Source organism: Osmerus eperlanus, chromosome 26, assembly GCF_963692335.1.
Source record: "Osmerus eperlanus chromosome 26, fOsmEpe2.1, whole genome shotgun sequence".
Taxonomy (NCBI): Eukaryota; Metazoa; Chordata; class Actinopteri; order Osmeriformes; family Osmeridae; genus Osmerus; species Osmerus eperlanus.
In genome coordinates, this window is record NC_085043.1 from 2,301,596 (window position 1) to 2,326,041 (window position 24,446).

General features: G+C 40.3%; 1 protein-coding gene across 3 annotated transcripts in view; it reads right to left on the reverse strand.

Annotated features, from left to right (window-relative positions):
* Positions 1–24,446, reverse strand: part of cdc14ab (cell division cycle 14Ab) — a 154,738-nt gene that overhangs the window by 103,703 nt on the left and 26,589 nt on the right. For all 3 annotated transcript variants that reach the window (XM_062452673.1, XM_062452672.1, XM_062452671.1), the window contains exon 3: positions 10,486–10,561. In XM_062452673.1, coding sequence (XP_062308657.1) covers positions 10,486–10,561 — 76 coding nt within the window. The remainder of the gene's footprint in view (positions 1–10,485; positions 10,562–24,446) is intronic.

Below are 24,446 nucleotides of genomic sequence, written 5' to 3' on the forward strand. Positions count from 1 at the left end.
GTCCATTTGAAGAATCTGAAGTCACAGCGCGGCTGCGCTGGGTCATGTGACTGAGTCAGCGGGATCTCAGTGAAGTCGCATTTGGAATTGCGTTTTTGGTTCTTCTGTTGAAACGTCCAGATAGTGACGCGTTCACTATAAAGTTGAATCTCAGGAGAAGCTTGGCGACGTCCTTTGGAACGCCAATCCTGATGGGGTTCATGCCATGGTCGGTTTCGCTGGAGTTCGAGATTGATGGTCATCTTAGGGCTTTATACAGTTCGAGGGAGGACCCGTCTGGGGTCAGATGTGGATTGGGGGAAGCTGGGTTCTCAACTCCCCCCTCCTTCCTTCACACCTACCAAAGGTGTGATCTGATCTCTGGCTGATCATTCGATGGTTCAAATATTGTTCTGGACATCTTGGTACAGTTACAAAATATAGTTGAATGATTGTTTTATTATGATAGCTTCGTGTAGATACCAAGAATGACGTGGTTATCTTTCAGGAAGAAGGAGTTAGGGTTAGAATCAAGATTTCAGTGAACACAACATTAAAACAAAGTAACAAACATAACACAAATATCCCTCTCATAATTCTCCACCTTGTACTCTTGTGGTAAAGGTGAAGTCTCAAGAACTTTCCTCAAAAGTTCTGATCAAGGTATGTTCTTTGTTCAAATCGCCGCCGAAAGCAAATGGTCGCTGGAGACGTGTTGTCTAAATCAGGCCCTTTGAAGCTTGCAAGCTAGCAGGAGAGCTGATTAGGTAGATTGGGGAGGTCCCCCCCCCCCCCCATTCTATGGTTCCTTTGCATCGGCGTTTGGTGGGTAATCAGCATACTGAGGGTGTCACAAGGGCTGATTAGGTTTGTCTGATGTGATTGAATCACTCTTCAGGTGTGGCAAGATGTTGGCTCCGTGTGGTCTTGTGGACCTCACTACAACGTGTTACCCAAAAGATAATACCGGAGCACAGGCTTACGTTGGAGCTTTTTACGCAGGTGCACTTGAAATAATGAAGTTCGGATGTGCAATATAGCAACAGTTTGCAAGATCCAATTCAATTACATAGTCCTCCTTAGGAAACGAAAAAGAAAAAGTTGTTTACTCCGTAACTCACAATTTTCATCATCTCCCGTCCCACGTGGAATGAGAACGTGGTGTGCATCAGGTGAATCCAGTCTCAAAGAAACTCACGCATCAAGCTGCTCATCCGAGGTCAGATGCACAAACTGAATATAAAAGGGGCCCAGTTCTTGGTTTGGGCCTTATACCTGAAATATATTAGTCTCCAAACGTGCAAAACGGAGTGGAGGATCAGACCCTTTTTTTCCCCTCCAAGACAAAAAAAACCTCCCTCTCTTCCCTTCCTGCGAACAAGGACAGAACACTCGGGTACAGTCACTGATTGGTCAGTGAAACACTACCTCAATTGATTACTGCTTTAAATTGGTTTAACCCCAATACACCAGCCTGGGAAACTACTACAAAGCATTCTGGTACTTGCAGTTGACATATTTTACATGCCATAAATTATAGTAACAAAAATAAAAGAACAGAAACTAAATATTTTAAACGTACTTCACCAACTGTTTCACTCAGTGTGACAAGATACATTCAAAATAAAATACTTTGTAATAAAAAATAAAATATACATTTTAGGGATCCCTACATAAAGATGGAAATGCTGGGATGCATGTAGTGTATGAAGAGATCGGCGCTCGACAGATGCTTACGGTGCGTTCACACTGCAGCGGAGCGGGGCGTCGGCTTCCAATTCATTTTCAATGAAACCAGGCGTTGACGCTCACGTAGGGCATTGTGGGAAGGCGAGCGGAGCGGAGCGTTGCAAGTTGGATTTTCTCAACTTTATGTAAATGAGGAGCGTGAAAACGCTAGCGTTGGCCAATCGGATTGGTTTCTTGTTTCTTGTAACATAGCAACTGTTGGTCATGGTAAACATTTCTAGGTTTTACAATTTCAAGATGGAGGAGAAACTTATCGTATGTGTCTGCACACCTAGTTCTGTTCATAACAAAGTTACGTAATGTGACAAGCCTGAATTTAAATCTTACATTAAACTAATAATGCATGGTGCAGGGTTGCAGACGTTGTCAGTGTCCCTAGAGTGTTTTTATACTTTTACATTCAGTCTGGTCACATTACGTGACTGTTCTGTGCCACTGCTAGCTTGCTAGCCCAGCCTACAAACGACTGGTTGAGTGACCGGTGGCGTAACGTGTATTCTACTGTAATCTTGCACTAGTAAAAATTCGGTATTTTTACAGAAATGTTGTGTAAAAGTGGTATTTTGATCGATTTTGTGAGTACATGAGTACAAGTCTGCATGCTTGGTCATGACTACAACAGTGACCTTAGAGAACTACAACTCTGTATTAACTTTTCTAACACGCCCCCGAGCGTGGTGTACTGTGGGAAGGCAAGCGGTGCAGAGCGTTAAAAAACGCTGCAGTGACGCGAGCGACGCGACAACATGCTTTCCATTCATTTTCAATGGAGCCAGGCGAATCGCTTGCGTGGTGCATTGTGGGTAGCGACGCGATTCGAGTTGAGATTTTCTCAACTTTATGCAAATGAGGAGCGATTTTCACTAGCGATGGCCAATCGGAGTGTTCTTGTTTCTCGTAACGTAGCAACCATGGTTAACATTTCTAGCTTTCAGTTTCAAGTAGTGATGGGAAGTTCGGATCATTTTACTGATTCGGTTCTTTGAATCTCGTTCAGTAAAATGAACGAATCTTTTTTCGAGTCATTCGTTCATTTCAACGTCATATTCTCATGTAGGTTAGTGCATGACATGTGCACCAGCAGATACTATTTTAAAAAAAATTCCTGCATTAAAATAATGTATCATGACAGTTTGTACGATTTGGTCATTTATTATCACACTAGCATTTAATTATCACGGCAAACAATTACACTGCACTAAACTGTAAGTGTAAATGTAGAGTGAAAATAACAAAACCAGTCAGTATGATGACTGGAGCGAATATCATTCATGTCTTACTAAAACAGCGGCCACGCGAAAGGGAATGAGGAAACTTTCCTCTACTAAAAAATACAATGCGGGTCACGTGAAAAAAGGATCCAAAGACTCGTAGAAAGTCCGAGTGGGGAAATGAACGAATCGTTCGTTTCCTCCAGTACAGAGCCTATGCAGGTCACGTGAAAAATTATCCAAAGACTCGTAGAAAGACCGAGTCGGGAAATGAACGAATCATTCGTTTCCTCTAGCTAGCACTACAGAGCCTATGCAGGTCACGTGAAAAATGATCCAAAGACTCGTAGAAAGACCGAGTCGGGAAATTAACGAATCGTTCGTTTCCTCTCGCTACCACTACAGAGCCTATGCAGGTCACGTGAAAAATGATCCAAAGACTCGTAGAATGACCGAGTCGGGAAATGAACTAATCGTTCGTTTCCTCTAGCTAGCACTACAGAGCCTATGCAGGTCACGTGAAAAATGATCCAAAGACTCGTAGAAAGACCGAGTCGGGAAATGAACGAATCATTCGTTTCCTCTAGCTAGCACTACAGAGCCTATGCAGGTCACGTGAAAAATGATCCAAAGACTCGTAGAAAGACCGAGTCAGGAAATGAACGAATCGTTCGTTTCCTCTCGCTACCACTACAGAGCCTATGCAGGTCACGGGTCACCTATGCTTCTCTTTGCTCTCTCGACGAAGGCGGTCGCATTTTTCTCTCCTCCCCTCCTTGACCTTCCCTGCTTGGCTGTGTCTTGTCTCAAGATACTCTCTCATCATCACTCTCTGAAACTAGAAGCATGGAATTAATTAGCTGGTCTCTCAATGCTATTGACACCATCTTCTCGAAGAGAAGCTCGGGTTCGGGGGAACCCAACTGTCCGGACGGGACGTTCGCAGCTGGCTACACGATGGACGCGTGGGAGAATTGGCGTGTCGTGTGTCTAGCGGCGCTTTCCGTGGAGGACGTTGAAGACATCTTCATATTCGGTACCATGATTACAGGCTTTCTGCTGTTTGGAATAAGCGCTGGCTTTGTATATCGGAAAATCAAGGAAACGGCTGCAGCCATCAAAAGCCCCGTTAGGCTGCCCGACATGATTGATGCGTTGGGCAGAGCTGTTGGAGCTCAGACTGTGAACTTACAACGCAGCATTGATTACAACAGGGATAAGTTTGCGGCTCTGCAAAGGAAGATGGAGGACATGGAGACATTCCTGAAGGGTGGACGTGAAAATTGAGTTGCGGCTACTCGTCAAAACAACTACCCCAATCTTATCCACTTTCGGCCCCGTAACCAGCACAGGCCTTGGCCAAGGCCGTCGCTGGAAAACAACTCCCCTGGAGAGCGCTGAAGCGAGACTATCTTGCTCCTCCCTTCCCCCCCCCCCCACCGACATCTGTGGTTTGGTCTCTGCCTGGGTCATGACCAAGGATGTCTCCTGGCCAACATAATCTGCAGAGGGAGAATCGGACTGATTGTGGCCTAGGTCGAGGGCGCCAACCCAGACCTACTCACACATTAACTTTCACCTACTACAGATATCACCACCCCCCCACCCCCATCCAACGCCTTCGCCTGTTTTTGTAAATGTTGTTGTACTTATGTGCTGAGGTTTTTGTCTGTTCCCACACTGTACTTCTCTAGGAGCATTGTCTGGGTGTTGCCTTTTTTCCTCCTCTCTCCTCATGTTTACCTTGTCTTGTCCTGTCTACCCCCTTGTCATGTTTGTGTATTAGAAACTGCAAGTGGCAGCTCGGATCTAAGATGGATTCGAGAGACCGCAGATAGAGTGCGGCTAGTTTAGATCAACACTTGTATTATTGTTTTGTTGATTTTATGTAAAGCACTTTGAGCTGCAATTCTTGTATGAAAAGTGCTATATAAATAAAGTCTTACTTACTTACGTGAAAAATGATCCAAAGACTCGTAGAAAGACCGAGTCTGGAAATGAACGAATCGTTCCCTCTAGCGTTTCCTCTAGCTACCACTACAGAGCCTATGCAGGTCACGTGAAAAATGATCCAAATACTCGTATCCGAAGACCGAGTCGGGAAATGAACGAATCATTTATGTTTACTTGGGCGAGCCTATGCAACAGTCCCGATGCGCGGCCACAAGAAAATGAACGAATCACTCTTTGAGAGGACTTGTTACTCCCGAGTCCTTGTAACAATTCATTCAAAATGAACGAATCGTTCACGAACGACACATCACTAGTTTCAAGACGGAGGAGAAACTAATTGCCTGTGTGGCTGCATATCCAGTCCTGTACGATACATCTCTGTATTTTGTACAGATACATTAATAAAAAGAATGAGGCCTGGCGCAGGGTTGCCGACGTCGTCGGTGCTCCTGGTGGGTTTTTTGTACTTTCAAATTCAGTCTCGTCACATTACGTAACTTCGTTCTGTGGTAACTAGCTAGCCTGGCTGGGACTCCCTACAGTAGTCGTATCGACAGATTAGCAGAGACTTCGAGTAATATAATAAAACGTTTTTACACATGTCAACGTGTATGTCTATTAAACAGTTTTGTACTTTGTATACAAGTTGTATTTTGATCGATGTTGCGAGTACGTAAACCCAAGTCTGCATACTTTGCAACTACATGACAACTACAACAGTGATTTTTGAGAACTACAACTCTACATTAATCTGATACGCCCCTGAGCGTGGTGAACTGTGGGAAGGCGAGCGATGGCAAGCGATTCGTGTCGCTGCAGTGTGAACGCACTGTTAGGAAGACTAACAATGCCTGGATGGTAGCAAGAAGCAAGGGGGAGGTATGCAACACTGCAATTGTATGGCAGGGTATGTTTATTTGCTGGTTACTAGTTGAATAACTGCTGTGTTTTACTCTGAAATTGTAGTCATTAATAAACACCGGTAAATATCCAATATGATCAGCTGTTTCTATATCCTTGAAGAAGTGTGCAGTTGCATAGCGTTGATTTATATAACCCGCCTGTCATATCTGAAACGTACGACGGCGTATTAGTAGCCTGGCTCTGCCCTCCTATGTACTTCCGCTCAATTTTATTTTTGCTTCTGTACATAGGTCTGGCCATGAGGTACGTGAGTCAGATTTTTCAGGTTGATTTTCTACCGGCGAATCAGCGAACAGAGGGAGTGGCTGAGAACGATGACGTTGATGTTGTGCGCTAGTTTGTGTTGTAGTTCCGTAATGGCGGCGGAGAAAGATACGAGCAAAGCCATTCGGTCCGTTGTGGCAACGCTGCCGAATATCCAACAGCTGCCGGAGCAAGAACAAGTTTTGCTGAGTTTTGTTGGTGACTATGATGTTGTGGCCCTCCTCCCCACGGGGTTTGGGAACAGTTTGATTTTCCAGCTACGGCAGCTAGCTCTGTTACAGCAGTGGTGAAAGAATTGGCTAAGGCGAACGCTAGTGATTGGTTATGGCAGATCAGAGTGGCTCTGGGCAGATCCAATAGTTTTAAACTTCAACAGAGTACCCGCCTACAAGGAAGTCAACGCTTGTCAATGGAGCGAGGCAACACTCTTTGTACAAATGCAATGTACGAGAGTCTGGTTAGGACCAGGTTAGCGTATTAGGGCCAGTGTAGGTAAAAAAAAAAAGAAATCCGATCCGGAGGAGGGGGGATAATATTCTGAGATTATAGTCGTAAATTTGCAAAAAAAAAGAGATTCTCTGAGTTTATAAAGTCACAAATTTGCGAGAAAAAAACTAGTAAATTTGCGAGAAAAAAACTTGCTGATTGGACATTATAGTCAAAAATAAGGATTTTTTTTTTTCAACCTCATCGCTTCACTTTGCATGGTAAACCTCATCACAGCACAGCCACCGCTTTCCAGGTATAAAGCCTGCAGTAATGGATGACCTGATCAAATTATACTTTTCAATCGGTTTGTGCTTCAACAGGACACAGCCAAGACGCTACGCTCTTCTAAACTGATCCACACCTTGAGGATCGAATAATTTGAGGATCTGTCGTATTGTGTTCTGTTGAACCACAAATCGAATTTGAATTGCTCGTAGATGTAACCAGCGATATCCTTGCATCTGTCCATTGCATTCCTGATGCACAAAATATATCACCTCATCCAAATAAGTATGATGTTTCCTTCTGAATAGGCCAAAATCACGGCAATGTCTTTTCAAAGTCTGAATCTTATTACAATCTGGTGATTCTGGGCTAAATTCAGGAGTATTTCCTTATTGCTGAATCCTATTGAAAAGTAGCCTATAATTCAGATTCTCCCCCCCCCCTTTTTGGGGCCCCTGACTGACAGGGGCCGCAAAAAATAGGTAAAGACTACATACATTATATTATATATCATATTAACCATCATCATTGAGTATATATATATTTCAAATATAATAATACAATTAATGATCTCTTTGTTTTTACTTGTGTTTGGCAATAAAAGTTAAATATCCCCATTGACCAAAAAGTAAACATCCATTGACCGACCACCCCCCTGTATCGGCATGACATGGTTTGTTCCTGCCTTAGCTCACTTATCACTGACAGTGTTTAGTTGCAGTCTGTAAATGCGCTAGTCGCCAGAAATAGTGATCACAATGTCGACTAGTAAACATAAATCAGGTTTTCAAAAAAGGTCAGAGAAAAAAGAGAGAGGAAAGACAAAGGAGAGGTTTTCAATCTGTAACCCAGTTTTTCACCGAAAAAGGTGGGTAGCCAGTAGTCTGTGGTATTAACCTGTTGGCTTAATGTCTATCGTGAAAAAGCTAGCTAGCTACAGACTAGTGTTAGCCTACATTTCATCAACATTTAATCAGTACAGGGAAACGTTTAGCAAGATATTCATATTAAATCATTGTCCCGACTCTCTTCCCCTTTTTGCAGACTTAACAACAGATGAGTCAGCAGCACCCCAGTCCCATAACTGTACCCCTCCCTGTCCCAGTGAAGAAGGTGAGCAACATTGTGTTAACGACATGTCAGTTAAAATCATTCCAGGATTTCTCTGTCCCTCTTGCTCTTTTTACCATAACAAAGAAAATGAAATATTTATTTATGACAGAAATTCAAAGTAATTATTTTCTCACATAATGATCTTTATGAAATAAAAAATAAAAAACTACTGTCTGTACTGGATGATGGACAGTTGGAAACAGTGAGTATCTTAACACCGCCTGCATGTAAGTTACAGACAATATTAAAATAATCTAGTTTGATACGTTCATTTAGATTGAATTATGACTGTTAAATGACATCTATAGATACAGACTTTATTATTCCCATCATGAAGGGCAATTTATTTGAGAAGCTTGCACACACACACACACCAAAAGATCTATTGGATCTAATGTATGTAATCAAGTGGTGGTGATACAGAACTGTACGTAATTTGGGTCAATGTTCTGTGTTAGTGTCATTTATTGGTATATGGCATATTTTTATATATACTGTATATATCACAGTATATATGTATATATCACATGCATTGTGTACATCCTACAGAGCCAGGGCCCTCTCAGGTAGAGCTAGAAAAGGAGGTGTGTAAGCACAGGAAGAAGGGAAAGAAAGTTACAGTGATGATGATGATGTACACTTGCAGACTTGCATGTACAAATCACCAGCAGTAAATATTGTGCTAGTACTAGTATTGAACTACAAGAAGCAAGACAGTTGCAAGGCTTTAATTAGAGTTATGTAAAGCTTTTGATGGGACAGTTAGGTCCTAGATTTGTGGTGACAACAGCTGCGCAGAGGGGGCCCAATTAGATTTTTTTGTCATGGGCCCAAAATTCCTGGCGGCGCCCCTGGATGGATCCCTTGGCCGCGAGTCAAAAAACGATAATCCGATTCAATCACCAGTTCACATGAGGACTCTTGACTATGTTTAGTAACACATTTGAGAAATCGGTGAATGTGAGAAGACAAATAGATTCATTGTGGATATAAAAAATATGCATACTCGGCTGAATGCTTGTGCACTCAGCTAGTGGACGTCTTCCTTCCTCCACAGTTCGCGTGTGCTCCAAATGCTCATGTAGATTCATCTGTGAGATACATTTCTCTCCCATGTCAATATTTAAATGGTTCGCAGTATTGAGGAATCCCCATTGCTGCTTGCTGCTATATTTTATATCAACCAGTGTGTATGACAAATAAAAACTGTCTTCAAATGCATTGCCTTTTAATGGTAATTGTCATTTTTATCAGAGAAATACTGCCTTATTAAGTACTTGATATTGGTACTATGCCAAGTATCCTCGCAATACATCACTTGCCAGTATCGCTGGCAGTTTTTGTTTTTGTTTTCCCCCAGTCAAGTGTCAATCTGTCAACCACATCAAATTGGTGGCCTATTATCCTATATGGGGGTAAAAAAAAAAAAAAAAAATCCAAATAGGTTTACAAATTACTTGTATATAATATTATATTGAATATAAATTGGCTTTCCTCTCCAATATGTGAGAAAGCGCGTCAGTTAGTGACGTTACATGCTCTGCTCTTTAGTTATGAGGAAGTCAGCAATGTCATGTTTGATGCACCATGTTGTTTCCCCTTGCTTAATGTTGTGCGTGAATGCAAGATGTGAGTACCCTTTTGAATATTGTTTCATGTCTTTTCACTGTACATAGGATTACTACAAGTAGCACCATTATAAATACCTAAATGTAATTTGTATATTTACTTATATTTCGAAGCTAGATTTTATCCGTTTGGTTGGCTGGTTATTCAGGTAGTAGCTACTTTACCAACATTAACATTTCTCGTTCTTGCTTCAATTAGGAAACATTGATTTTCGTAATATGTTTTGCAGGCTGGTTATTGAATTGTGTGTATGGCCTAAAAGGGTTATCTTTCCGTGTTCGTTATAGGAATAACGAAGTTTGTACTTTCATTCTGCTGTTAGATTACTGTTGATATTGTTTGGCAAGACATCATTTGTAATCTACTGTTTGTTTCCTGTTTAGCAACCACACCAATCAACTCATCAAAATAACTGCAAGATCAAATCTACAGAATAAACATAATTCAACAGGCATCTGTTTATCAGTGATTCTCTAACCGGAATCACACATCCATATATTCACCTACTCAGCGAGTGATAAAGAAACACCCTAGTCTTAAACATAATACAAAAGAAAAGATAAACATTTATATCCAGGATCGGGAAAATATAAGAATGTACAAAAATACAGACTTGATGCCTCTTTATTCATAGTGACTCTCCCCATTGACATGTAAAAGGTGCAGTATGTTGGTACCATAGCATGTCACTGTCACTTAACTGACTATAGCTGGCTAGCTAAATCTCTACACGCATAACTAATTAACAGAATGATGAGCATTCACTGATCTCACACGCAAAATAAACTGGCAAAAAGCTTGGCAAACCATTCAGTTATTTTAGGTTAACAAACCAATTTGTCTTTAAACAAAACTGAAAGAATTGAGGGTGTTGAAATATCACGTCATCACACAGAAGCAAAAGTAAGCACGGATAGACATTCCATTGTGTTTGTTTGTCCTGACTTACCTTTAGTTTTTTGTTGAGTTTACAACAGTACCGGTACAGCATGGCAAGATTGAGGGGTCCAAAATCAGCATAAAAACTGAAATATAATTGAGGAGACAAAGCGTGAAGACAAAGAGTAAAACATGCTAATTCAAAACAAAACTTATTAAAATGTATGATATGGATTCCATTTGACCTTGAGGGTTTAGGTTGGTTGAGGGGCAGTTCTATGGGCGTATGTGAAGCCCTCTGTGACATGCTTGCGTGTAAAAAGGGCTATACAAATACATTTTGATTTGATTTGACATTGTCTCACACACTGTAGTGTCCAACCTTTTTTAGGCATTTACACAAAACAATGGACTGAAAATACAGGGACCCGCACAGGTCAAGCATTTATAAATGTGCTCAATACAACTCATGGCAAACTCAAGCCCAACAAACAAAATATATTCTTAGTTTATACCTTATAACAGTGTTCATCCAAAGTTGGCTTGACAGCTAGCTAATCTTTGCTGCAACTAGCTATCCATTTGTCATATCGTATTGGGTCAATGACATGATGCACACATTTGTGTCCATATGTTTCAGTTACCTTTAAAATGGTTAAAATAAGAAAATAAACATTAAAATGTTTATTTTATTTTTGAGAACTTTTTTATATTATGAGAATATTTGGGGGATGGTGGCAAAAATGTGGTGCAACTGTAAAAACTTTGTACCAAATAATTAAAAAGGGGAAATTCTCAACTAGCATGATCTTACATTATAACTATTTAATAGTAAAGGAAATTTAAAACAATTGTTCTGAATATCTCTGGAATAATTCCAGGAATCTGTGTATGTGTACCTGTATTTTGAATGGAATTTTAGGGTAACGAGTTTCCAATGATTATCTCAAGAACCGGGCACTCTGCCAAGTTCATATTTTGCAGGTGTCCTTTTTATAATCCAGCAGAGTGCAGTGCCGGAGTCAGGTGGCTGAGCGGTTAGGCAAGCGGGCTTGTAATCAGAAGGTTGCCAGTTCGATTCCCGGCCGTGCCAGATGACGTTGTGTCCTTGGGCAAGGCACTTCACCCTACTTGCCTCGGGGGAATGTCCCTGTACTTAATGTAAGTCGCTCTGGATAAGAGCGTCTGCTAAATGACTAAATGTAAATGTAATGTAAATGTTCTGCCAGAGCCTGTTTAAGGAGAGCCTGACCACTCCCTATTAAGCCCCATTGTACCGAATTTGGTTGCAGTTCCACCAGAGTTCCACTGGGGGTGATCGCAAGCGAGTGCATGCTGAATGGGAGTCTATGGAGCTAAACGGCTAAATGTGTCTCTCGCCTGATTGTTGTTGAGAAATCTCAGATTTGATTGTAGTTTTTGCATGTTCAACATGGATTATAGGTCAAATTTGAATGAACGAGTACTTATGTCCTTTCGATTTCTTACAGGGTGAGTCGTTGTTGCCCATAACACGCTAGCATTCTGCTAATGAATGCTGATTGGTTAGTGGAGGACTGACTACGACCAGAGATCCCGCTTGATGGCATCCGAAGTGGAATCAGAATGTCAGAGCATTAGCAACATTAGCAACAACATTAGCAAGCCAAAACTCTTTCTAGCATGTGTATTGACAGGGAGAGCCTAACCTGTCAGCTGTGTTGTCGATGCCTCGAGAGAAAAAAGGAAGTGACCAGAGCTTGCCGTAATGCGGTATCTATGGCCGTACAATGTGTATGACGTCATTGACATTTTAAAAGGCTTTGTAGAACAAAAGGCGACTTTAAAAAAATCTAAAACCCAGCAGTGTGTATATTTTTTGCCTCCCCTTTCGAATTCAAAATTCAAATTACTAAACAAAAAAAATACTAAACTAAAAAATTATATCCTGAGAAAAGTGGATTTTGAGGGGTATAGCTCCATAGACCTCCATTCATTCTGCACTCGACCGTTAGCGCCCTCATATGGAACTAAAGTGGAACTGCAGAACCCGGAAGTTTCCCGAGAGTGGGAGTTCTCCCCATATTAGACATTCTCTGGTAAGAAGTTAAATGTGACTGTTTACAAAATAGCTGATGTGAGAGTAAGTGTAACATAAAGCAATTTGGCAACCGTGTTAATCTCTTGTTGCATGGTATGCATTTCTAACAACATAGGGCTATTTAGATAAACAATCTGGCGAGCGTGTTGTTTTAGGCTAATACACCAACAGCAAATTTCTGTATAATAAAGGGCTACATTTTGCATCCAAGTATATCATTTGAAATCTTTACATTGTATTGTAGCTCAGAATTCGAGTAGCCGTGTATCTCGAAACACAGATCAGTCCTTGGACCAATGAGATTGGCTAACTTATTGTGATTTTCCATTTCAGAATTAGGGAGCTTAATGAGGAGGACTCATTATATATAGCACAGCTAGAATCAGCAGGGAGGTGCAAGTGGAGCTGGGCATGGCTCAAGGTGGAAGTGAAGCAGGAAGTGAAGGGAGTTGCACATACACTACCACTTTCATTGTGTTTTTAAAAAGTAGATAAGGCAGGACATGCCAAATGTACCTTATGTACAAAAGAGATCAACTACCATATTTTACGGTAAATAAGCCGTATCGTGTATAAGCCGCACCCCCCCAGAATGAGCACTTTGTGTTTGTAAATCAGAGTATAAGCCGCACTGGAGTACAAACTGCACTTTATAAGCAAACAATGTTACCGTTGCGTGGCCCAATGCTGACAAATGATCACTTGCACGTTCATGCTATGGCTGCGGACAGCTTGGATAGCGATCTAATTATACAACATTCCCAATCAGGGTGAACACTCAAATTATTTAAACTATAGACCATAGCATTACACATATCAAAACAGAACGAAAACAACTTCAAACAATGCTTATTTAACTAAGCTAATGCCCTTAACTTAGTAGCTTTTCAGCTTGCCGCAGGGCATTCTGGGTACCAAGAGCAATGCACGAGTATAGGCGATCTTACAGCATTGTGTAACACACTTCGGTTGTGGATAGTATGTCCAGAAATAAATCCAAGTCACTCATTTAGTGGCAGAATCCATTGTTATGTCTACAAAATTATTTAGATATATTATAAGTTTAGCTAGCTTGCAAATCCTGAGGATAGCCTACTGTAGCAGACCTTTCTATGTGACAACGGACAAGGGTGTTTTGTCCCTCGGGAGTTGCCATTAGGTATGGGCGATACCAATAATTTTCTTTTCGATCCGATACCAAGTACTTTCAAGACCAGTATCGTCGATATCGATACCGATACTTCTATTAAATATTTTTTGAGTATTTTTGAGCTTCATCGTTGTTAACTGGAGTGAAATAACTCCAGATTCTTCTTTTTCTTTCAGTCATGACTGCAGCAATGTACTTGAATCTGCACTGAGTGTGCTTTCACTGAGTGAGAGTGAGATAGCGCAGCGCGCTGCCGCTGATGAACTCATGATATGTACAGACACAGCAAAAGAAAAAATATTTCCCATTGACTTTCTTATTTAAGTACATTTCTATACTATACGGCCTACTACTATTATAAAAAATATTCTAAATCACTTGTTTAAAAGAAATCCCAGGTAGGATCGATATTTCAAATTGAGAATCGATCCTTTTGACACAATGCTAGTATCGAAAATATCGATACTTTAGGATCGATCCGCCCAGCCCTAGTTGCCATAGGCTTGATGCTGAAAGCATTACGTGAAATCAGTGAGGGCTGTTCGAATGGCGATGTCAAGAAGAGCAGTGGTAAAATACAAGTTATGAAAAGAGACCGCGTCCGTGTCTTATTGTCCACGCTATCATATACAATTATATCTAAAACAAACTTACAAAGAGCTTGGTTAGACTACCAAAGTTTAATTAGTAATGCGTTATTTTGCAAGCTAGCCTACCCTATAACATTTCACTGGGTTTGCGGCTGTTTGATTAACTGAAATTATTATGAAATGTTATGTTCTACTAGCCATTTGCCTACTTTAGCAAGTCACTGTATTTCCAAGCCCTGATAGTGTAACTGAGAAAACAGTAAATAATTCCTATTTCAAGTAATAACAACCCGTTCAAGTGTTGAGCATAAAATTAGCTGCACGGTCAGTAGAGATCTTGAGAGAAGCCACTTTTTTGTTCTAAAACCGGACTATAAGCCGCTTCGAAATATAAGCCAAAAAAATATAAGAAAACTGTAAAATCGGAGTACAAGCCGCGGCTTATTTTCCATAAAATACGGTATGCCAAGAAGGGGGTGCATGCCCTAACATCCCATTGTGACACAGCCAAACACAAAGAAAAAGTGTTTAGCATTTTGACAAACAGGGCTATTCGTAGTCCCCCTGAAAATGCAGTTCCTGAGACCCAGGGACCAGAAACAATGAGAGAGAGGGAGAGAGGGAAATTGCCTGTGTCCATGTTTCAGCGTGTTGCGAATGCAGTGGTTTAGTACCTACCTAGATTGCACCATTGGTGCCATTTTCCATTGGAGCTTCACCATTGGAGCTTGCAACACTTCGTCTGATACATATAATAAGCCTAGTCATATTTTCGTTATCACACGATGACTGACATAGTCACATTATAAACATCTCTTTCCAAATACGCGTAATAATTTTATGTGTTTTGCATAGTCGATGTTATAGGTCACTTTTAAAATAATGTCATATTTTATAATTATATCCTGGCCATGGATGCATTAATCATTGCTGCCTTTCAAAGATGTCAGGTAAAAAGCAGGGGGGGGGTATGGGGGGGAATGTCACTCTTGCCCGTCTTCAAAACTTAAGAGCCCTGGTATTTCAACCTAATACAATTTACAAGAGGTGACTCTGCAAAGTGCTGCTAATATCTCTTTTACTACTATTGCTAATGGAACTGTTTCAGCTATGAAACAGTTGAAGCTTATGATGCAGTTCAGTTTCCACACTGCCTCTTTTGTGTGACTCACACATTTTTGAAATTCATTTCAGCTTGCGGGTATTTTCTCATTTCTGTATTTTCAGCAATTTAAAAAAAATAATTTCATCTTTCAGCATTCCAACGCATTTTCTGCAGGAAATGCCTTTCTAGTCTTATTTAGGGTTCCTCCGGTAGGAGGGAACCTATTGTTTTTGTTAGTATTCCTATTATTATTATATGTCTCCGTTAAATGGCTCAATAGCTCAAAAAGTCCTTGACCCGATTTTTTCAAATTTGGCCCAATGATACAACAGGTCACTCACTACTCCCAGACCGCTAATGGCCCATGTATGCCCATAGGTGGCGCTATAAGCCACGCCCAAAGTCTACGTGATTTCCCCAGCGCCCCATTATTCCAAAATGCCTGAAAATTGGTATACATACCTTATTTCTCATGGGGAACAAAAAAGCCTCAAGAACCCATAAGGTCCGCCATGATAGATTTTGCTGGACTGTCCAAATGTGGTGCTTGCTTGCGTCGGTTGCACAGGGGTCCGTTTTTTAATTCAATTTTTACAACTGATATTTCTGTACATTTTATATCAAAATGCATACTTATTATTTATAAAGATTATAGATTTATTAATTAATTATTTTCATGAACAGATTGACAAAGTTTAGGCTGTGGCAATGAAGTTCAGGTTAGTAGTCAGATAGTTTCACCTATTGAAAGACTTTTGATTTAATTAAGGGGAGTGCCGAACATGTTCTGTCGCCGTTTGACTTCCTAAACAGCAGATGTTTTTGTAGTTTGTCTCGCGTAGGCTACAGCGTTGCAGTGAGCAACACTGGTTTGAAACCACAGGTAATGATAATTTCACCAACAAATCGTTTACTTGTAATGTAATGTCATAATATGTCCTACAAGGAAAATGTATTTGTGAGGAATGTTTATTTTAACGATTGAAAACAGATGCATCATAGACCACTGTAGTATGTGTTGCCCGGGCAACAGAGGCTAATGTCATGCTAATGCTTCAGTGAAATAGTAGACTACCGTTTCTGAAAGTAGATGTGGGCCTACTTCCTTAATAATATCAGCTAATATTGTACATTACATTTCACAATTGTGTTTCACATCACAAAGTAAAATGAGTAAATAGTCACCCTGGCCTCTTTTCTTGTGGCGTTTCTGCAGCTGCCTTGCAGTAAAGCTATAGTTAGCCTAGCTATCCCCCAAGTTAACAGATGCGAAACGAATGTTCTGCTACAGGTAGTCACGCGTGTTTTCGTGACGTTAGTGACGTTAGTAACGTCAGTGACTGTGGCTAGCAAATTAGCCACCGTTAGCTTCACTTTTCGCCACAAAAACTTATCTTGAGCCTAAACCATGCAACGGAACGTAAATAAAAATACAAGCAACTCAATCGCTACCAAGACGAAACTTTTGACACCTAGGTTGTCTATGTAGGCCAAATATTGACGAAGATTTAGGGGGGCAAAAATAAATAATAACTAGAAAAGGCTGTTCCTGCGAAACAGCAGTGAGAATGCTGAAAACCTGAATGGGGATAGCTGACCATATTAAAAAAGCTGAAAAGTGAAAATTTAGTAGAAAGTTATAAGCTGAAGCTTCAAAGCAACCGAAAGGTATTTTTGAAAGGGGCTGGAGCAGCATTCTAACAATGATTTGAAAGGATTTACCATTACTTTTAAAGGGAGAATAATTTGCACAAAAACCTTAATATTTTAAAAAGTATAAAAGTGAGAAATTAGAAAATACCCGCAAGCTGAAATGAATTTCAAAAATGTGTGAGTGACACAAAAGAGGCAGTGTGGAAGCTGAACTACATCATCTAACAAAGCTAAGAGCTAAAATATCCTACAATGCGGGAGAATCTGAAAGCTGAACTGTTAAACAGAAGAAGTAGGCTAGCTAGTCGTAACAAGAATATTATCGTTTTAACAGCTGAAATTATAGTTGGGATAGTAATAGCAGTAGCAGATGTAGCCTACCATTGAGTGCGTTTACTCGGCTTTCTTAGTAGGATTCAATGTGTTGATGGAATGAAACATACAGCAGTAGGGCCGATACAGGAAGACACGGCGACAATTTGTTGCAGAAGGATGATGGTGCAAGTTTTGTCCGTGGAGCATACAACGATTAATAAAAAAGAATCATGTAGATGCATTTATTGAGTAATCGCATAACTAATTACACATGTAAACGGAGTAATCGTATAATTGGCATAAACCGACAATTGCTAGTAATCGGGTTTCTCATGGTCAAGTAAACGCACCAATCACCTGTGTGGTGCGTGTCTGTCGTTGCCACAGTGATGGTGCAGCTATGATTGCTGACGCGCTGAGGGCAGAGAATAACAGAAATGTAGCTAGAATCCACACCTCAAACAAGTTAACCTAGACGCAAAATTGTACGTCCAATCCAAAAAATAAGGATATTTTCCGAGACCCAAGACTCTGCCGAAACCAGAGATATTCTTTATATGTCTGTGCAGTCAGAAATACGACTCTACCGGCAGTTTCAAAATCTTGTTTCTTTCGCTTTCTCTGACGAATTTTACCCGCCTCTCCATTGAAGTTAGTGAGAGAATTTGAAAGGCTGCTCTCGCTTCAAGGCTCATAGCTGAAAATCTGTAAATGTGAGCTCTTTCGTAGTTACATTGGCTGAAAGAGGACAATTTTTCCTACATTTTAAGGTATAACTTGTTTCTGTAAGTTAAACTATATGAACGTTAGAGGAATTTGTTTGACAATTTAGTTGAACTTCAGAAGAGCAGCCAGCTTGCTGCTCATTCATAAAACTCAAGAAGGAGCAAACATTTTAATGTATTTCAAACTGTCATAATTCAAAATTGGCTGAATATTTGAAAAAGCTGAATCATTTGGGAATAGCTGAATGTCTTGTGAACATTTTAAAGGTTGAATGGTGTCTCTAGCTGAAAGTATGCTGAAGTAGTTACGTTTAAAAGAGGAGGAAGCTTTTTAATGATTTGAAAGGATTTACCATTACTTTTAATGGGAGAATAATTTGCACAAAAACCTTAATGTCTTAAAAAGTATAAAAGTGAGAAATACCAAAAGTCATAGCCAACATCTCCTGAAGGAGCTGAACGTTTTGATACAAAAATTGTAGGAATCTGTGAAAGTATGCAGAACTAGTTAAAGGCCAAAAAACGGCGGAAGAACTAAGAAGTTGATATAATAATAACTAGAAACGGCTGTTCCTGCGAAACAGCAGTGAAAATGCTGAAAACCTGAATGGGGATAGCTGACCATGCTAAAAAAGCTGAAAATAGTGACAATTTAGTAGAAAGTTATAAGCTTCAAAGCAACCGAAAGGTATTTTTGAAAGGGACTGGAGCAGCATTCCAACAATGATTTGAAAGGATTTACCATTACTTTTAAAGGGAGAATAATTTGCACAAAAACCTTAATATTTTAAAAAGTATAAAAGTGAGAAATGAGAAAATACCCGCAAGCTGAAATGAATTTCAAAAATGTGTGAGTCACACAAAAGAGGCAGTGTGGAAGCTGAACTGCATCATCTTAACAAAGCTAAGAGCTAAAATAGCCTACAATGTGGGAGAAGCTGAAAGCTGAACTGTTAAACAGAAGAAGAAGTAGGCTAGCTAGTCATAACAAGAATATTATTGTTTTAACAGATTAAATTATAGTTGGGATAGTATTAGCAGTAGCAGATGTAGCCTATGCGTTTACTCGGCTTTCTTAGTTGGATTCAATGTGTTGATGGAATGAAACATACAGCAGTAGGGCCGATACAGGAAGACACGGCGACACTTTGTTGCAGAAGGATGATGGTGCAAGTTTTGTCCGTGGAGCATACAACGATTAATAAAAAAGAATCATGTAGACGTGTTTATTGAGTAATCGCATAACTAATTACACATGTAAACGGAGTAATCGTATTATTGGCATAAACCGACAATTGCTAGTAATCGTGTTTCTCATGGTCAAGTAAACGTACCAATCACCTGTGTGAGAGACTGAGTGGTGCGTGTCTGTCGTTACGGTGATGGTGCAGCTATGATTGCTAAGGCGCTGAGGGCACAGAATAAGAGAAATGTAGCTAGAATCCACACCTCAAACAAGATAACCTAGACGCAAAACTATACGTCCAATCGAAAATATAAGGATATTTTCCGAGACCCAAGACTCTGCCGAAACCAGAGATGTCCTTTATATGTCTGTGCGGTCAGAAATACGACTCTATCGGCAGTTTCAAAATCTTGTTCCTTCTTGCTTTCTCTGACTGATTTTACTCACCTCTCCATTGAAGTTAGTGAGATAATTTGAAAGGCTGCTCTCGCTTCAAGGCTCATAGCTGAAAATCTGTAAATGTGAGCTCTTTAGTAGTTACATTGGCTGAAAGAGGACAATTTTTCCTACATTTTAAGGTATAACTTGTTTCTGTAAGTTAAACTATATGAACGTTAGAGGAATTTGTTTGACAAATTAGTTGAATATCAGAAAAAGAGCAGCAAGCAGAGTGTGCCACTCTGCTTGCTGCTCATTCATAAAAATCAAGAAGGAGCAAACATTTTAATGTATTTCAAACTGTCATAATTCAAAATTGGCTGAACATTTGAAAAAGCTGAATCATTTGGGAATAGCTGAATGTCTTGTGAACATTTTAAAGGTTGAATGGTGTCTCTAGCTGAAAGTAAGCTGAAGTAGTTACGTTTGAAAGAGGAGGAAGCTTTTTAATGATTTGAAAGGATTTACCATTACTTTTAATGGGAGAATAATTTGCACAAAAACCTTAATGTCTTAAAAAGTATAAAAGTGAGAAATACCAAAAGTCATAGCCATCATCTCCTGAAGGAGCTGAACGTTTTGATACAAAAGTTGTAGGAATCGGTTAAAGTATGCAGAACAAGTTAAAGGCCAAAAAACGGCGGAAGAACTAAGAAGTTGAAAAACAATAGTGAGAATGCTGAACAGCATTCTCACAACTAGAAACGGCTGTTCCTGCGAAACAGCAGTGAGAATGCTGAAAACCTGAATGGGGATAGCTGACCATGCTAAAAAAGCTGAAAATAGTGACAATTTAGTAGAAAGTTATAAGCTGAAGCTTCAAAGCAACCGAAAGGTATTTTTGAAAGGGGCTGGAGCAGCATTCCAACAATGATTTGAAAGGATTTACCATTACTTTTAAAGGGAGAATAATTTGCACAAAAACCTTTATATTTTAAAAAGTATAAAAGTGAGAAATGAGAAAATACCCGCAAGCTGAAATGAATTTCAAAAATGTGTGAGTGACACAAAAGAGGCAGTGTGGAAGCTGAACTGCATCATCTGCATCATCTTAACAAAGCTAAGAGCTAAAATAGCCTACAATGCGGGAGAAGCTGAAAGCTGAACTGTTAAACAGAAGAAGTAGGCTAGCTAGTCGGAACAAGAATATTATCGTTTTAACAGCTGAAATTATAGTTGGGATAGTAATAGCAGTAGCAGATGTAGCCTACCATTGAGTGCGTTTACTCGGCTTTCTTAGAAGGATTCAATGTGTTGATGGAATGAAACATACAGCAGTAGAGCCGATACAGGAAGACACGGCGACACGTTGTTGCAGAAGGATGATGGTGCAAGTTTTGTCCGTGGAGCATACAACGATTAATAAAAAAGAATCATGTAGACGCGTTTATTGAGTAATCGCATAACTAATTACACATGTAAACGGAGTAATCGTATTATTGGCATAAACCGACAATTGCTAGTAATCATGTTTCTCATGGTCAAGTAAACGTACCAATCACCTGTGTGAGAGACTCAGTGGTGCGTGTCTGTCGTTACGGTGATGGTGCAGCTATGATTGCTAACGCGCTGAGGGCAGAGAATAAGAGAAATGTAGCTAGAATCCACACCTCAAACAAGATAACCTAGACGCAAAACTGTACGTCCAATCCAAAATATAAGGATATTTTCCGAGACCCAAGACTCTGCCGAAACCAGAGATATTCTTTATATGTCTGTGCAGTCAGAAATACGACTCTACCTGCAGTTTCAAAAACCTGTTCCTTTTGCTTTCCTGGTGCTTGTTTGTTTGGTTGCCACGGTGATGGCGCAGCTGTGATAGCTAACGAGCTAGGCAGAGAGAAAAACGAACATTTACCTAGCATCCACACCTCAAACAAGTTGACCTAGACGCAAAACTATATGTCCAATCCAAAATATAAGGATATTTTCCGAGACCCAAGACTCTGCCGAAACCATTGATGTCCTTTATATGTCTGTGCGGTCAGAAATACGACTATCGGCAGTTTCAAAATCGTGTTCCTTCTTGCTTTCTCTGACGATTTTGTCACCAGATTTGCATTGGTCTCTATGGGGCGAGAGTTGGACTTTGTCTCGCTTTCGTGGGGCTCTGAACAAATGTGTACGTCTGTTGGATTCCACAGACAACTGTCTACGACCAGCACAAAATTAGCTATCTATTGATCCAAAAATGAAGCATGAAGAGCGAAAATTGTGGCAATGCTGGCAAACTAGAAATATTTTTTCAACGACATCCGAAGCTGCCCTCCACTCTAAGCGTTTCAGTCTGCACTCTAGGGTTTCACGTACACACCCATGTAAATCTCAGAAACGGCTTGAAAAAGTCATGAAACATAATCAGTGATATTGAAAGAAGTTGAATACATTTTAAAGTTTAAATGGTGGCTCTAGCTGAAAGATTGAGGAAGAAGAAGGATTTGGAAGTTGAAGAAGTTTAAAGAAGTTTGAGAGGATTTGAAAGAAAACTCCATTGGAAACCCATGTTAAAAATATTATGAATATTGATTTATATTAATTCAAGCATAAGAGGTACAAAGCTGAAAAGTCATAGCAGGAATGGCCTGAAAGTGCTGAATTTTTTGATAGCTGAACGGTTTTAATAGCTGAAGATTTGAAGGCGCTGAAAGGTGTCTTGGAAGAAATAGAAGAAGTTGAATAAAGATTCAAAGAACAATACTTGGAATGCTGCTTCAGCATTCCAACAATAAAGAGAAACAGGAAAACAATAGTGAGAATGCTTAACAGCATTCTCACAATAAATATATATGTGAGAGAACAAAGGTTGTGCCCTTGCCGAAGGCAAAGCACACCCAATTATTTTTCTGCGGCCATTGTTGTTTTCAACTGGAATCGCCAGATAGTGTTGGAGGCAGCCACGTTTGGTAAGTCATTTCACCCATTTTTACACATTTTAAGCTAGAATCAATGATTGGGTTCGTGAAAGTACACTACTCTTGAATTATGGTGAAGGTTTTAGCACTTTTAGACCTTTAGATCGTGATTCTGAAGTGACGGAAAACCGAACTCGAAAAGTAGCTACTGTAGCTCTAGCTTTTTCCCTCTGTTTTTAATTGGGGAGTCATTTTGCATCTCGGCGAATTGTTCATCAAAAAGGTCGAGGAGGGCAGCCTATAGGAGAAAAAGCAATTCCCCACAGACCTGTCGGCTCAGAATTTTGATTTGGGTCGTGAAAGTCTTTGTAATTGGAGTGAGTTCGGACGCCAGGGAGACCGCATAGGCTTAGGCGGCAGCCATTTTTTGGTTGCATCATGTTCACCATTTTATTTACAGTTCGGTAAATTCTACCCCCGAAAAGGGCAGGGCAGCCTCAAGAGATGTGGGAATTGTGCTTTTAGCCAGATGGTCCTATTATTTTTGTGATTTGTGGAAAACTTGCAATTTGAGTGAGAGTGCATTGTTTTGACGTTAGCCTCGGTTCGCTTACTGGCAGTGACTGTATTTCACTCAATTCTACTCCAAAAACGTCAGGGAGGACTGCTTTTTGTAGACAAGAGCCTGCTGAAGATGGCCAGTATCTAGGATTTTTCAAAGCAATCCTGTTTCCTTCGTCATTTGCCTGAGAAAGCGACCTACGTTAGCCAGGCTAGTTTCACTCGGTCAGCCTATTTAAAGGTATCTGGCAGTCAGAATCACTGATTACAGGCAAAGGTCGAGCTGGTCTTTGGTCAGATGTGTACATTGACCAGTTTAGAGCTAAATACTCTTGCCAGAGCCTGGAATCGAACCCGCGTTTGAGTGACTTTGCATGGGTCTCCATCAGGTCAACACATTTGGATTCAAGTTTTAGATCAAAATTTAGATCGTGAGTCTGAAGTGACGGAAAACCGAACTCGAAAAGTAGCTAGCTCTGTGTTTTTAATTAGTGAATCATTTTGCATCTCTGCGAATTGTTCATCAAAAAGGTCAAGGAGGGCAGCCTTTAGGAGAAAAAGCAATTCCCCACAGACCTGTCGGCTCAGAATTTTGATTTGGTGCGTGAAAGTCTTTGTAATAAGCCTATGCGCCAGGGAGACCGCATAGGCTTAAGTTCACCATTTTACAGTTAGGTCTACACGAAAAAGGTCGAGGAGAGCAGCCTTTAGGAGATGTGGGAATTGTGCTTTTAGCCAGATGCTCCGATTATTTTTGTGATTTGTGGACTTGCAATTGGAGTGATACTGCGTCCCAGGGGTACATTGTTTTGATGTTAGCCTCAGAGTCAGACTCGGCTCGCCCACTTGCAGTGTGTAAACAATTTGTATTTCACGCAATGCTTATCCAAAAACATCAGGGAGGACTGCTTTTTGTAGACAAGGGCCAGCTAAAGATAGCCAGTATATCTGATTTTTCAAGGCGAGCCTGTTTCATTCGTCATATGCCCTGAGAAAGCGACCTACGGTAGCCAGGCTAGTTTTGCCAATTTCAGTAAGTCAGGCTATTTAAAGGTCTCTGACAGTCAGAATCACTGTTTACAGGCAAAGGTCGAGCTGGTCTTTTGTCAGATGTGTATATATTGACCAGTTTAGAGCTAAATACTCTTGCCAGAGCCTGGAATCGAACCCGTGTTTTGAGTGACTTTGCATGGGTCTCCATCAGGTCAACACATTTGGATTCAAGTTCAAGTAATGCCACTGCATTTCACAGTCAAAACTGTAGTTTATGTCAAGTGTAGATGGAAAAAGCTTTGTTTTTCACAACTGAACTGACATGGATCCTTTCTTCACTTTTACAGGTCTGGAGGGTCATGCAGTGGCCTGCTCAACAGAGT